The sequence below is a fragment of the Pristis pectinata genome, chromosome 6 (assembly GCF_009764475.1).
Source record: "Pristis pectinata isolate sPriPec2 chromosome 6, sPriPec2.1.pri, whole genome shotgun sequence".
NCBI lineage: Eukaryota > Metazoa > Chordata > Chondrichthyes > Rhinopristiformes > Pristidae > Pristis > Pristis pectinata.
Genome location: NC_067410.1, coordinates 108,511,642 through 108,527,572, shown reverse-complemented (window position 1 = coordinate 108,527,572; position 15,931 = coordinate 108,511,642). Strand labels below are relative to the sequence as shown.

General features: G+C 43.9%; 1 protein-coding gene across 1 annotated transcript; it reads left to right on the top strand.

Moving 5' to 3' along the window:
- Positions 1-1,047: 1,047 nt before the first annotated feature.
- Positions 1,048-8,017, top strand: LOC127571201 (extracellular calcium-sensing receptor-like). The gene is made up of 6 exons (XM_052017350.1): positions 1,048-1,151; positions 3,024-3,315; positions 4,340-5,176; positions 5,297-5,524; positions 6,906-7,029; positions 7,113-8,017. Exons 2-6 carry the CDS (start codon positions 3,058-3,060, stop codon positions 8,015-8,017), a joined length of 2,352 nt encoding a protein of 783 aa, XP_051873310.1. The 5' UTR covers positions 1,048-1,151; positions 3,024-3,057.
- The last annotated feature ends 7,914 nt before the right edge of the window (positions 8,018-15,931 follow it).

Here is a 15,931-nt window from a genome sequence, read left to right as displayed (position 1 = left end):
GGAGCAAAATGCCGGAGGAACTCAGCGGGTCAGGCAGCATCTGTGGAGGGAAATGGACAGTCGACGTTTCGGGTCGAGATCCTTCATCTGGGTCAGTATAAACAGGTGGGTAGAAGGACAGGGGCAAGATTTGGAAGCTGATAGCTGAATCCAGGTGAGGAGAGGTGACAGGCAGATGCAGGAGGGGAGATGAGGAAATAGCGACAGAGACTGGGAGCTAACAGGTGGAGGCAACAAAGGGCTGCAGATGGCGGGACATTTGATTTCTGCAATGCATGACGTGTAACAGTTCGCTGGGGAAGGGCGAAAAGTTTTACAACGTCTATCATTTCCGTATTTAATTCAGCACAAAAAAAACAACATTAAAGTGAATCACTCCACAAAGTCTCTCAATTAAAGTGCTACCCAGTGCATTTCTGTGGAATAGATATTACATTTGTCAATGTCATTCCTCGGTTTTAACTGCCCCAAAAATTGATTGGCTCCTTTTAACAAAGGTCATTGCTTTTCAACAGAACATGTTATCACCCGTGGGACGAGGGGAACAGGTAACACAAGAGATGGAGTTATGATCCCAATGAACACCAGCCTTTATCTGTAACTAACTGGTTAATTTTCCTTTTCCAGAAATATCAACACGACAGGATTCATATGTTTATGTGTTTTCCTATTTGCGAACATCTCATGGCGTGAAACGAACTGGTCCCTACTGGGACAAAAAAAGACATAAAGCTTAAAAATATATACAGAACATACATGGCTCTGTGCAGTTTGCGGTTTCTAATTGTGTTTCTTTGTCCATGTCACAAATTGGATTACAATGCCTTTTTATTCCCCGCATTGCGTTATTTCTTTCATCGGGGAACAGACACTGCTCGCCCAAGCGTGACACCCAGTATAAAACTCCATGGTACTTCGTCGGCAACAGTCATAACGAAAGCAAATATGTGCTGCGTATGGCTTTGGGGGTTATTGTTACCTGTTGCAGTGTCAACTGGCAGTCTGATGTGTAAACGCAGGGAAATGTTTGATTTATTTAGTTTAGCGGAGGAGAGAGACATCGACCTCGGCGGAATTTTTACTCTGCGCTCTGGTATTGAGAAATCGGAACTTTCATTTGAAACCAGACCGAGAGCTGCAAAATGTGTAAGGTCGGTTTAGTGAGCCGAGTGATGGGTTCATCCTTTTCTCCGTATCTTCAAACTAATTTGATTTTCTCTCCTTTCCTGTTCTGCTAAAGGGTCTTTCCACAGATGCGGCCTGACCAACTGAATGTTTCCAGCTTTTTCTGGTTTTCTTATTGAGTTTGTTAGTCGGAGACAGGAGGGTGTGATATTGGGTGCGAGAGAATCAATTTCAATGACCGACTCTGTGCCTGTTCCTCACTCAAAAGCAAATCGCTGAAATTGTAATCCGGTATTTCATCACGCATCGAGGTTAATGTGCGCATGAATCGGTTGTCATTGAGTCAACACCATTGTCTAAGCTACAGATTCTTCCACTGATTTCACAAAACCTTTGTATTCCTGGCAATAAGTGTGTTTATTATGATGTCAAAGATAAGGGTAAACTCGTTGTGCTTGAAATCTATCTTCGTTATTTCAGAGTAGTCCGCAACAGAGATAATGCAGACAGTAATGTGTTAAACCTTTTCTACAAACAACGTTCTCAATGAAATTGGAGAGGATTTTAAAAAATCGTGTAATTATATTTCTGATTCGTGACTTACATTCCCAAATAAAAATAACAAAAACGGTTCGTGATAGCAACTTAATAGTTCTCATTAAAATACAAAACATACTCACCCTTCTGACAGGAAAACAGGATTAATTATTAATCACCTGTGATAATAGTTTCAGCAGGATCGACCCAGCACTGAGACTTTTTTTTTCCACAAATGAATTACACCAAACGGTCGGGTATTTTCTGCTTTGATGCTGGGATCCGAGTAAAGAGTTGGAGCTTCCCATCAACAGAGCTGAAAGTTTATGGCTGGATTTCGCAATATTTGCTGTTTTGCTGACATCCAAACGAAATTCTATGCTGAACCACTCGTTGCTGTTGTCTTAAAACCAGATAGAAATGATACCAGTGTCAGATAATATTTTTAAAATTATGCTAACTTTTAGATTCAGATTTGCAAAATACCTTTTATATCCAACTAAATGGAGTAAAGCAATGATGCCACAAGGGCAGGCGTTCACACGCGCCAAATGAAGGGTCTCGACCCCAAACGTCGACTGTCCACTGCCTCGCACAGATGCTGCCTGGCCCGCTGAGTTTCTCCAGCAGCTCATGTTTTGCTCCAGAACGGTACTTTCTTTGGACAGCGTGTCCTTACGTTTCCAAATCAAATAATCACTGTCCAGATATGTTGAAAAACTGAAATAAAACAGCAAATGCTGCAAATTGTTAACCTAAAACTAATTTTTCTCTCTTCCCCAGTTCTGGCGAAGGTTCTACGACCTGAAACAAGAACTCTGTTTCTCTTTCAACAAATAATGAATGCACTTAACGTTGGGCTTTAGGGCCAAATAAAATTTTAACTATATTTTCCGACACTTTTATCAATTCCATGTTTTTAAGTCAACAGCAACGAGTGATTCAGTATAGAATTTCACCAAATGTAAATGAGTTGCCAGAGAAAAGTTTGTCTTTGATCTTCTGTTGCCCAACTTCTGATCCGGGACTCCTCGATTGAGTGGCGCGTTGTTCTGCTTTCTCGCCACTCTTTCGCCAATATCGCTGTTCGGATGAATTGGGCTCAGAATCCGAGGTCGACCTTGGAATCACAGTGTCGCTGGTGGGAAAAATGCTTTGTCAGTGGCATTCTTTCAAATTATTGCCAAGGTGTGTTGGAATCTATTCGAAATTCTCAGACAGGAAACTGGAGCTGACCCTGTGGAAAACAACAGCCATAGTTACCTGAACAATAAATCAGCCGAGTGCGTTTGCTTCAAAAACACTGCAGAGAAATAATCAGTGTGCGTTGCTCCTAATCTGCAAGTATCTCTCTTCCGCAGTTTTGATTTCCGCACATTCCGCTTTATACAGGCGATGATATTTGCAATTGAAGAGATTAACAGGAGTCCGATTCTCCTGCCAAATATTACTCTGGGCTACAGGATTTATGATTCGTGCCATCTGCCTCGCCTCTCAGTGAAAGCGGCTTTCGAACTGATCAACGGACAGGACCCAACATCTCCGCAGCAGTCCTGTCACCCGTCCTCACTGGTCCCTGCCATCGTGGCGGAATCGGGATCTTCGCAGTCCCTGGCGGTAGCGGCGTCAATCGGTCCTTTCAAAGTCCCCATGGTAAGATGTGCCTTTTACTGGTAGGGTCTTATTTTTAAAGGCTCGGTCGTCAAAGTTATATCTACGGACGTAAAATAGCTGCTCTGGTTACATTACGTGGTGCTATTGTTTCTTCCGACTTGAACATATTTAAGAATTTCGTTTTTATCTTTGTAAGATATTCGTTTGTTGCTGCTGAGTGAATCAACGGTCGAATGGACGTCTGTTTATTGTGTGGAAGTCATCGTGTTTCCTTACTTACTCTCAAACAGCAATCAGATATTCTGTCCATAATATCCATGCCAGATCCATCAGACCAATCGCATCAGTCTCCTCCCCTCCCGCTTCAGTTCCCCTATTTCTGCAATCTATTCACTCTCTCACTTGCCCATCAACTCTCTTTTGATCCTTTTACCACTTCTCTACATTAATGGGTACTTTGGAGTGAACATTTCACCTCCGGCACAGTATTGGGATGGAAGGGAAACCAGAGCGCCCGGGGGGTATCTCATCCGCCACAGGGAGAACGTTCAAACTCCACACACACAGCACCGGAGGTAGGAATCGAACCAGCATCTACGGAGCTGTCAGGCTGCAGCGCTAACGGATGTATCACAGTCCCTCTCATGGTTGGTTTGAAAATGGCTCTGGAGTAAGATATCGAAAATACCTTGTGTATTGATACTTTAATTGGAGGACACCGAGTTCAATAAAACTTTCTCAGGTTAATAAACATTCGCGCATGTTATGCGTGTGTTGTTTATGTGCTGTTCGATGAATTTGTGTTTCAGACCTGCTCCCTGAATCTGGCTTTCACATGGGACCCAGTCGCCCTTCTAAAGTATCTTGCGTTATGTAATTATTGTCTGTGGGAGCCTGATATCCACGTCCCCTTCAAATAGAACAGGGACTACATTTCAATTGGCCATGGCGCACTTAAGGGCGCACTTAACTGTGTAGCACATTGTGGATAAGTCGCTCGGTCTTTTTACTCCGAGACAACTAATTTCGCTGTTTTTCTGTTTCCATTGTGGTTGCTGACCAGGTGAGCTATTTCGCCACGTGCGCTTGTCTCAGCAACCGGCGAGAGTTCCCTTCCTTTTTTCGAACGATCCCAAGTGATTACTTCCAGGCCAAAGCGTTGGCCCAACTTGTCAAGCGATTTGGATGGACTTGGATTGGAACGGTCAGGAGCGACAACGATTATGGGAATTTTGGGATGCAGGGCTTCACGGAGACGGTTCAGCAGCTTGGAGTTTGCATCGCCTTCTCCGAGTCTTTCCACTGGACGTATTCGAGGGAAAGGTTACTTCATGTTACCCGCGTTATACGGACAGCGTCCACGAAAGTCGTGGTGGCTTTTCTCGCTCAGAGCGACATGACCATTTTATTGAAGGAAATTGCTCGACAGAACATTTCTGGCATCCAGTGGGTGGGCAGTGAGGCTTGGATCACCATTTCGCTTCTGCCCCCAGAGGAGAACAGAAGGTTCGTTACTGGGGCCATCGGCGTCGCCATACGTAACGTGAACATCCCGGGGTTCAAAGACTTCTTAACGCGTCTTCATCCATCTGCCTATCCTGGTAATCTTTTGGTGGAAGAATTTTGGGAAACAACCTTCGGTTGTAGCCTGAAAAAGACAAACAACGACACAGGGAGCGCAACGTCGGCCATTCAGCCTCCACAATGCACAGGAACAGAGAGCCTAAAGACTGTGTCCAACACCTACACGGAGGCATCTCAGCTGAGGGTGACCAACAAAGTTTATGAGGCTACTTATGCTATAGCCCATGCACTTCACAATATGCTTTCTTGTGAAAGCGGTGAAGGGCCATTTGTCAATCAATCTTGCGCCACTCTTTCAAATTTTCAGCCGTGGCAGGTGGGTAGAACTGGCCAAGTCTTGCAAGTAGTTCGAACAGAGCTCAATTAAATGTCTTTGTTTATGCGAAACTTTGGGTGATTGATGTCATGCTCAATCATTTGTGTCTTCTTGTTGTAGGTGTTACATTACATGCAATCGCTAAATTTCACAACTAAGGTTGGGGAAAGGGTGAATTTCGACGAAAACGGGGACTCGGTGGCTACGTACGATATTGTGAACTGGCAGGTGAATAGCGAGGGGAATGCCACTGTTTTGACAGTTGGACATTATGACGGATCCGCGCCTTCAGAGGAACAAGTGATGATAAATGAAGGATCTATTGTTTGGGCTGGTGGTCGCAGAAAGGTGATGTATGAAATCGTGGTTGTAGTTTGATCAGAAACATTTTGAAGCTTAAAAGCCACGGAGGTGCCAACTTTCGTCCTGCAAAATAGCAACAAGTTTGAGTGAATAGCAGACTTACAGGCGGTCACCGGGTTACAAATGCCGGAGTTATGGACACCTCTGCACCCGGACGTACTCCCTCAATATTGTTAACTTGAAAAGTCTGACGTACCTACACACGTTTGTTCCTACGAAGGGCAGTACTAGTTTCCCTTCTCTCCACTTTTAGTAATCGATCTTTCCTCTCAGTGTTTTGTGCGTTTGATGCCATTCATTACCATAGTGTGGAGGTGTGGTGACTATATCGAGTGATTTTTGTGTATTTTCTCTTTACGGACAGAATCTGCTTATTGATGTTTGTAAGATTAGAGCATGTTCGTTACCTGGGACGGCCTGTACTTAGTCACGTAATTCGGGCGATCTTAACCTGGGGACTTCCTGTATTCCTAAAACTAAACGAACATTAGCAGAGAGAGAGGGTGGTAATCACATGAGGGTCTGAAGTTCTGTCCTGGATGTCGTTAGTCGTATACTTGGATTTTGAGCATATTGCAATTACCAGGGCGATCTCTGATTCCCCACTGGAAGAGATATTGTTGAAAACAATGACAAAGACTGATATGCGTTTCGACTTTCTCAGATTTACCAGTTGAAAATCTATTACAATTGTGTTGAAGATTTTTCTGTATACGAAGATGCATGTAAGATCAACCATGTTAATGAAATTCGTATTGATATTAGTTTATTATTGTCACTTGTACCGATGAACAGTGAAAAACCTGTCTTGCATACAGATCGTACAGGTCAATTCATTACACAGTGCAGTTACATTGGGTTAGTACAGGGTGCATTGAGGTAGTGCAGGTAAAGACAATAACATTACAGAGTAAAGTGTCACAGTTACAGAGAAAGTGCAGTGCAAAAAGGTGCAAGGTCACAACGAGGTAGATTGTGAGGTCAGGGTCCATCTCGTCGTATAAGGAGTTGCCAATTTATGGACCAATACAGCACAGATACAAGCCCTTCGGCCCAAGTCATCCATGCCGACTAAGATGCAAATCTAAGCTAGTCCCATTTGCCCAATTTGGACCATATCCTTCAAAACCTTTCATGTCAATGTACCTGTCCAAGTGTCTTTTAAATGTTGTTAAAGCTCCGGCTTCAACCACTTGATCCGGCAGCTTGTTCTATATACCACCACCCTCTGTGTGAAGTATTTGCCGCCCCCCGCTATCTTTTAAGTCTTTCCCCTCTCATCTTGAACCCATTGCCCTCTAGTATTTGTTTCCCTCCGAGTGAGACTTCTTCAAAGAAATAAACACTTTATTGTTCTTTGCCACAGGTCCCTCGGGCAGTTTGTTCCAACAGCTGTTCACCTGGAACAAGAAAAGCAGCTCGCAAGGGTCAGCCTGTTTGCTGCTTTGATTGCGTTCCGTGCGCCGAGGGGGCGATCAGTAACACCACAGGTATGGACAAGTAACATCTGCATTGTCCAAATGTTCGCAGGCGTCTCCAGTCCGCTTCTTAAATCAACTTTTCCTCTTTCAAGATTCATTTGAGTGCATGAGGTGCCCCAGCGATTCCTGGCCCAACGCCCGGCAGGACCGATGCATACAAAAGCACGTTGACTTTCTCTCATTTGCAGAGCTCATGGGAATTGTTCTCACCGCGCTAGCGTTGACCGGAACTTGCTTCACTGCAACTGTAGCTGGTATTTTCTTGCTTCACAAAGACACTCCGGTCGTGAAGGCCAACAATTCGGAGCTCAGCTTCCTTCTTCTCCTCGCACTGACCCTTTGTTTCCTCTGTTCAATTGCATTCATTGGCGAACCGTCGGCATGGTCCTGTATGTTACGCCACACCGTGTTTGGTATTAGTTTTGTCCTCTGCGTTTCCTGTGTTTTGGGGAAGACTATTGTTGTCGTGATGGCATTTCAGGCCAAACTACCCAGCAACAATGTGGCCAAGTGGTTTGGTCCCCTACAACAACGCCTGACTGTGTTTCTTCTTACACTGCTACAGTGTTTAATATGCACCGTCTGGCTCATCAAATCGCCACCACTTCCTGTCAAAAACATGGCCTATTCTAACGAAGTGATCCTTCTTGAATGTGACGTGGGATCCGAAGTAGCATTTTATTGCGTGCTGGGTTACATTGGCTGTCTGTCATTGGTTTGCTTCGCCGTTGCCTTTCTAGCACGAAATTTGCCGGATAATTTCAACGAGGCCAAATACATCACATTTAGCATGCTAATTTTCTGCGCTGTTTGGATATCGTTCATTCCAGCTTATGTCAGTTCTCCTGGCAAATTCACTGTGGCCGTGGAAGTGTTTGCTATTTTGGCTTCCAGCTTTGGCTTACTTTTCTGTATTTTTGCCCCTAAATGTTACATCATATTGTTAAATCCGGAGAGAAATACAAAGAAACATTTGATGGGTAAAGTGTCCTCGTGAAAGCTTTAAGTGGCATTGATAAAGGCTACTTCAGATATAAAACCTTGCATGGTTTAGTATTTTGTTCTCCTTATTGAAAGTTAATGCCATCGAGGATTGTATAAAATATTGTGAGTGCATTCATGTTGTCACCTATAATAAATATATGTTAACTCGTCGCAATGTTAAGGCGTCCTCAATTTATTTATTGACGAATGGATCCACGAGGCAAACATTGAGATTTTAATGCATTGCCTGAAAGGATGATAGAAGTACATTTAGCAGCATCTTTCGTAATGTATTAGACATTATAATTCTAATGAAAAAATGCAAGGATTTGTAAGACAGCGGGACCAATTGGATCTCTTTTTCAAAGTTTCTCTCTGTGTTGAATAGCGTCTCCCTCTTAAAAAAAAGATTGGTTCGCATTTCATTGGTTGATTACTTCATTGTTTAAGGAAACAAAATACGTATTCTTTACCAATAGGGATTTCATAAAAACAGGTCCTTTAATTATTTCCCCCTGTACCCGAAACAATAACGTAATCTCCGCTATAAAACCAGTTTCCTCCACTTGCAACTATTGATATTGTGTTGTTCTGGATGACTGACAAAGAGATGCTGTTGGGGGTAAGCGCAAGTTCTGCCAGGCAGAGCAGGGTGTTAGCGGAGGGAAACTGTTTGGGGCTGTGGTCCACAACGAAGCAGAGAGCCTTGAGGCCTTCCTGATGGGGAATGGGACTGGGCGTCCATGATGAAAATATAACAGTAGGGTCGGGAAATTGGAAGTTTTGGAGAACATGCGAGGTGTCAGGGATGTAGGTGGCAAGGGACTGGAGGGGAGGGGTGTGGACAAGATGGAGCCGAGATGTGGGGGGATGAGTTCAGTGGAGCTGGAGCAGACAGAAACAATGGGCTCACCCGAACCGTCCGATTTGTGAATCTTGGGCAGGAGACAGAAACAGTCAGTGCGCGGTTGGGGAACAATCAGGTTGGAGGCTTTTCAGATCTCCAGATGGCATGGGATGATCATTGGTGGTGTTCCAGTCCAGGGGTAGGTAATAGGTGGTGTCCTAAAGCTACCATCTGGCCTCTGTAAGGTAGATGTCAGTCCTCCAGACTGTAGCGACACCGCCTTTGTCTGTGGGGTTGATGTCGAGGTTGGGATTGGTACCGAGAGAGCGAAGAGCAGTACGTTCAGAGCGGGTGAGGTTGGAGTAGGTGAGGGATGAGGGCTGACGGGTGAGGGTGAGGGAATTTGAGGGTATTATGTCACATCTGTTACACCAGCCGGACAGGACATATTGAGGGATGGATGGAGGCGCCTGTCAAGGTGCCAAGAATCATGATTCTATAATGATGACAATGCGGAGTTATTGCATGACTTGTTCAGTAACTTGGGCCAGCTCTTTCGGCTTTGCTGACAGTTCCCGTGTTAATAGAGACACACATTCACCCCCGTTTGGAGCTAGTTATGCGGTGCAATGTATTTTCACGCTGAATTGCACTTCAGGTGTCGGCTCCTGTTCAATCATTGTGTTAGGGGTCAAATATTCGTCCTTTATTGTTCTTTTCCTAACAATTTGATTATCTTACACAAATTCTGTTCGAATTTCAAACTTTAGTCCGTATATGTCTCGATATTGCATTCGAGTTAAGGTAGTTAAAGTCATAAAACCAGAAATCATTCACAGCGTTTTATATTTTCCTTGCCGCTAACTGTGCTACTTTTCCGGTTCTGCTGTTGTCAATTCCATCTTTTTAATTCCTCACAACCAGAAGAAATCCTGATGGGGTTCGGGGGAAATGGGAATAATACATCGATTCAACATCCATTCATTACAGGGGTCAGAGTCACGACCCGAAACGTCGACCTGCAGCAGTTTGCTTTTCACTCCAGATTCCAGTATCTGCTGTCTCTCGTATCCTCATTAAAATCTAACACCGCCGCGTTTCTTTCATTTACACCGCCAAAGGATCAATGCACATTTCTCCCCACTCCCCTCCACCAATTTTTGGGTATTTCGACTTGAAGCCTGCTGCCAGCCCTATCCGAGAACGGAAAGGTGAACATTAACGTACTGGGGAGTGCATGGTTTGCAGAAGTTTTTTTTGAAGTAGGAGGCAGTTACCGGTCGGAATTTTCAGTGTACGCCACAATACAGAGGAGCAGGAGGACTTTCAGTTTAAAACGCACACCGAAACGGTAAATCACAAGGCGTTAGTTGCAGAGTTCGCTTGCGTAATATTGTGCGACGTGGTCTGCTGCTGTTTGCATTGGAAACAACATTTTAAAAATTTGGTTGAAGTTCCTTTACCTAGATAACAAATTATTTCTTGGAGTAATCGAACAGAATATATCCGGCTCTAAATATAAACAAGCGCTTTACCAAGGTTACCCGTGACCGGCCGTTGAACAGAACGCGATTGTTTAATTTAGCTGACATTTCCCCGAGATAATTTCTCCCTTCTCCGTCTGTCAGGAACCCACGGTGACTGTTGCCTCTCCTTTCCATTCATCATTTGCATAGAAACTTTTACAGTCTCTTTCTGCGTTTCTTGCTAGATTACTCTGGTATTTATTTCCCTTTCTGTCAGTTTCCTGACCCCATCTGTGGAATTCTGAACTTTTCAGACATTTCGACTTGAAAATCTTTTTCGTTAATCTACAATTTTTAACTTTTTCTCGCTAAACACATCTGGACCACATCTCCTGTTGGGATTTTGTGCCTGAAGCAGATATATCTTTGTGTTTGGCTGTGTATTAGCTCTTCACATGTTACCCACTTCTTGGCTATTGACGTGCATTTTAGTGCAGTTTCTCCATCTGCCTTAACCAGCGTGCACCTCACACTTCTGTAGACCCGGGTTGCACGTTGAGCTAAATAGCTTCCTATTATTATTTTAAATTCTAATATATTGTCGCCGATCTTTCCCCAAAGCAAGTGCAGCGAGGTGCTGAGAATGCGTTGTCTGTAGACTTCGAGTCATAGAGTAATACAGCAAAGAAACAGGCCCTTCGGCCCAACTCGTGCATGCCAACCAACTGCTTAACTGAGCTAATCCCATTTGCTTTCGACTGGCCCACATCCCTCCGAACCTTTCCTGCGGACTCTGTCTGCACTTCTCGCTGCCTCAGTAAGGCAGCCAACAAATCAAAGACACTACTCACCCCGGAATTCACTCTTCTCCCTCTCACATTGGGCAGAGGATACAAAAGTCTAAAAACACGTACCACCAGGCTCAAGTACAACTTCTATCCCGCTGCAATAATACTATTCAACGGTTCCTAGCACGATAAGATGGACTCTTGACCTCACAATCCAACGCGTTATAGCTGTGCACCTTAATTTCTGCTTGCACTTTACTCTGCATTCTGTTATTGTTTTCCACTGTACTGCCTCAATGCACTGTTGCAATTAAAGGATCTGTGTGGATGGCATGCTAACCGAAGTTGTTCACCGTACTTCCATACGTGACAATAATAAAACATTTTACCGCTATCATTTGTCAATTTACTTGTCAAAATGTCTTTCAAACATTGTAATTGCACCCGGCTCTACCAGCTCCTGTGGCAGCTCGTTCCATCTACCCACCATCCTCGTGTGAAAAACTTGCTTCTCGGGTCCACTTTAACTCTTTCCCCTCTCATCTTAAACCTATGCCCTCTAGTTTTAGACTCTCCTGCCCTGTGGCCATCCACCTTGTCAATGACTCTGGTGGTTTTACATACCGTTTTAAGGCTTTCGTCCACATACAATGAAACTCCTTTTTGCCTATGAAGACATCCCATTTGCCCGCCTTGGGACCATATCCTTCTATCTTCTGCCAATTTATGTGTCTTTCTAAATGACTCTAAAACAAAGTGATTGAATGTGGTTTCACCGCCTCCTCTGGCAGTGAGTTCCTGATATCAACCGCTCTCTATGTCAATCATTTACCATAACTTCTTGAGCTGACCGTGATGAATCATCATAATATCCGGGTGATTACGTCATAGATTTAGCTGCCAATTTACCATATGGGACATCAACACCGACTCCCCAGTTTCATTGAAATTCACTCTCCCTGCAAGGTTATTTGTGAAATGTATTCATTCGTGTAACGGAAAAGCTTCGGAATGAAATGAAGAAACAATTGTTGATGAATTTTATTCCTTCCATAACATTATCCGAAAAATGATGCAGTATCCGTAAGTATGCATTTAATCTCTGAAATACCAAATCCAATTTTAAGCGCAATATTTCTTGAACTACTTGCGCTGACTCAAACTTGAATACTTGTGCTAGTTTTAACGGAAAATTACTCTTTCATACTCTTTCGTGATCTCATATCGTACAAGAGAGAAGATGCTACATAAATTCCTTTTTTGCACAGTATCTGTCCCTCTGAAACTCCTCTATATAGGCATAAGTTAATGCAGCCAGCCTCTTTTTCCCGTGCACACGGGAATATGGAGAGCCGGTGGTAAGTGTTCTGTGCCTTATTCTCTTATTGTCAGAGCGCAATCAAACTTCTTTACTAAATAACAATCTACTAAAATTAATAGAAAGTTATTTAACCCAAACCAGAAGCCTCTTCATAATTTAAAATAACTTGCTCCCCGTTGTCATCACTGCGATTGGTGGCGGATGTTGACGTTTGGAAAGGTTGTTAAAATAAGGCATTCTCAGTGCAGAATCGTTACACCACTGGTGGAAGTCATTCGGCCTCACGATTCCCTTGGTCAGTGCAATCCGGTTGTCCCCTTATCCGGCTGGGTTGTACTGTCTACAAGTACCTACCCAATCCTTTTTGCAAGCCATAATTGATGTTATCCACTATCAAGCTGGGTGTAAAATAGTGAAGGCGAGCTGGTGGATGGAGCCAACTGCATTATTCCTACAAAAGGGGGCACTGATTGTGTGTGTGTTTCTTTGTGTGACTGTTTTCATCAGTCACCGAGGTCTTCCTAAAGGATGCCCGGCAGTGATCTCCTCCTAATGATCCGTAGCTCCTTCATTAATGACCTTCCTGAGGCCAGAAGTGAGAAGGTTTACTGATGAAAGCCCAATATTTGCAGCTCCTCGGGCAATGAGGCAACCCATGCTCGGATGCAGAAAAACTCAGAGAAAATTCAGGGATGGCCTGATAAGTGACAAGTGACATTTGCAACTTGCAAGTGGCGGACAATAACCACCTCAAACAACAGACAGCCTGAACGACTGACCATTGATATACAATTGGATTACTATTGCTGTGTACCATACCTTTGGTCACCGTTAGTCAGAATCTTTAATGGACTAGTGGCTACAAGACCGGGACAGAGGCTGGTTACTTGTCGTCAGTGACACACTTCCATTCCCAGAAGCCTTTCCACTTTCTACAGGGCATAACCGGGAGTCTAACAAAATGGTGTCCACTCGCCAGGATGAGCCCAGCTTCAAAAATACTGTAGATAATTGACATCCAGATCAGAGCAGTGGGCTTGATTATCCTCGTAATCATGGTCCTAAACATTCAATTTTTTCTACCGCTGGTGCACTGTGGTAGCAGATTCTAACATCTATAAACGGCATTGCAGATACGTGCCAATACCGCTATGAAAACACCTTCAAGATCCACACTTTCTCGAACCAAGAATGGAAATAGCAACAGGTGCACGGAAAACCACCACTTGCAGGTTCCCTTCCAAGTCACCACCTTTGTACCCTGGCAACATAGCATGTGCACTGATTGTTGGGTCCATTCTTGAAACTTCCTGCCAACAGCATGGTGGATGCCTTCACCATATGGACTGCAGTGGTTCAACAATGGCGTCACCTCTGCCTGCTTGGGGGGCATTAGTGTTTGGCAATAAATGTGATCCTTACCAACGATACCTACATTCCATAAATGAACCCATAGAACTTGTGCCAGACCAGTTTATAAGAAAGCTTCACCGTAACCACTTTTGCTACTCTAATCCTTTTGTATTTCACGACCTCTGAGCATGTCTGTCAAATCGAAACAAAACCACTGATCCTCTCTGGTTTACCCAACTGCTTTCTCAAGCCATTTTCCTCTTCCAAAGACTTGTACACAAATGTCCTAAGCTTATTTGTGTGTCCATCACTTTAGAATTGAACCCAACGAATCATATTTTCTTGCTTCATTTACCCTGTCAAATCGCACATTTCATTTCTGCTCGTTAAATTCAACATGCCACGTTTCTGTCCAATGCTCCTTTCTGCCTCCCATGATTTATTGGGGTCTTTTGCTTTCCTCTTCAGTGTTTACTATACTTCTAGGTTTTGACCTTTGCACATGTCCAGACTGTGATCAAGTATATATTTCGGAATACTGTGAAGCTACCACCAAATCCTGGGGAAAGGCACTCTGTGCATTGCTGAGTTCATTGCTACTGTCTGAATCCTGATATCCATTCAACTTTTATTCCACAAGTTTCAATTTTTCTGAGCAAAAGATTATCATGTGAAATAAATCCCTCAAACACCCCAATCTCTGTATTTTAGTGAAGAGCAACATTCGCGCTGGATTGTTGAACACAGAAGCTGTATTATACTCATTTGAACAAGGTATTTCAAATTTAATATGCTGCTGGAGAATACGACCCTCGCTTACAAATTATGTCAAAGTAACGATCAGCTCTCCTCCAAGGAGAAGCGGATTCGATGCGATTCGTGTGTCGAATCCGGCTGCACGTATTGTCTCAAGCTCCAGTTGGAACTCTGTCCGGGTGCAGCACAGATCACTGCCGCACTTTAAAGACAAAATGCGATCTGTTCCTGTACCATCTAGGGGTACAAATAATCGTCCGTCCTCTATTACCCCTTCCCATGGATACCCGGCTCTCTACTGTTCGGGGAATATTCAGCAGAATGCTGGACGAACTCAGTGGCAAGGCAGCATCTGCGGTCAGAGAAATGAACAGTCGACGTTTCGGGTGCAGTCCCTTCACCCGGACTGAAAGATAGAGGGGAGATAACCGGTACAAAGAGGTGGGCGGAAGGAGTGGAGCAAGAGCTGGCAGGTGAGAGGTGGATCCAGGTGAGGAGGAGTGATAGGGAGGTGCAGGAGGGAAGAGTGGATACAGCGACAGAGGCCGGGAAGTGATAGGTGGAGGCAACAAAGGGCTGTGGATGGCGGGAGTTTTGATTTCTGTGATGCACTATGTGTAACAGCTCTGTGGGACAGTTTTATACCTTGTCTATCATTTTCGTATCTAATCCAGTGCTAAGTATATCATTGACGTGAATCACTCCACAAAGTCTCCCGATTGAAGTGTTACCCGGTGCATTTCTGTGGAACAGAGATTGCTCTTGGCAATGATATTCTGGGGTTGCAACAATTGATTTGCTCCTTTGAACAAAGGTAATTGCTTTCCAACATAAAATGTTATCACCCGTGGGACGAGGGAAATACGTCATGCAAGAGATGCGGTTAATATGATCCCAGTGAACAGCAGCCTTTATCTGTAACTAATTGGTTACTTTCCTTTGACATAAATATCAACACGACCGTATTCATGTGTTTACCTATTTGCAAATTTCTTATAGCTCGAGACGAACTGGTCCACTACTTACTTGTACTAAAAAATATAGAATAACAAATATCTTCCGTCGCGCAAATACATGCCTCTGCACAGTTTGGGGTTCGTAATTGTGTTTCTTTGTCTATGACTCAAATTAGATTACAGCCCCAATTTATTCCCTCCCGACCGTTACTTCTTTAATCAGGGGAAAAGTCATTGCTCGCCCAAGCGTGACATCCAATATAAAACTCCACGGCACGTTGTCGGCAAGAGTCAGAACGAAAGCAAATATGTGCTGCGTATGGCTTTGGGGGTTGTTGTTACCTGTTGCAGTGTCAGCTGGCAGCCTGATGTGTAAACGCAGGGAAATGTTTGATATGGTTGGTTTATCGAAGGAGGGAGACATCGACATCGGCGGGATT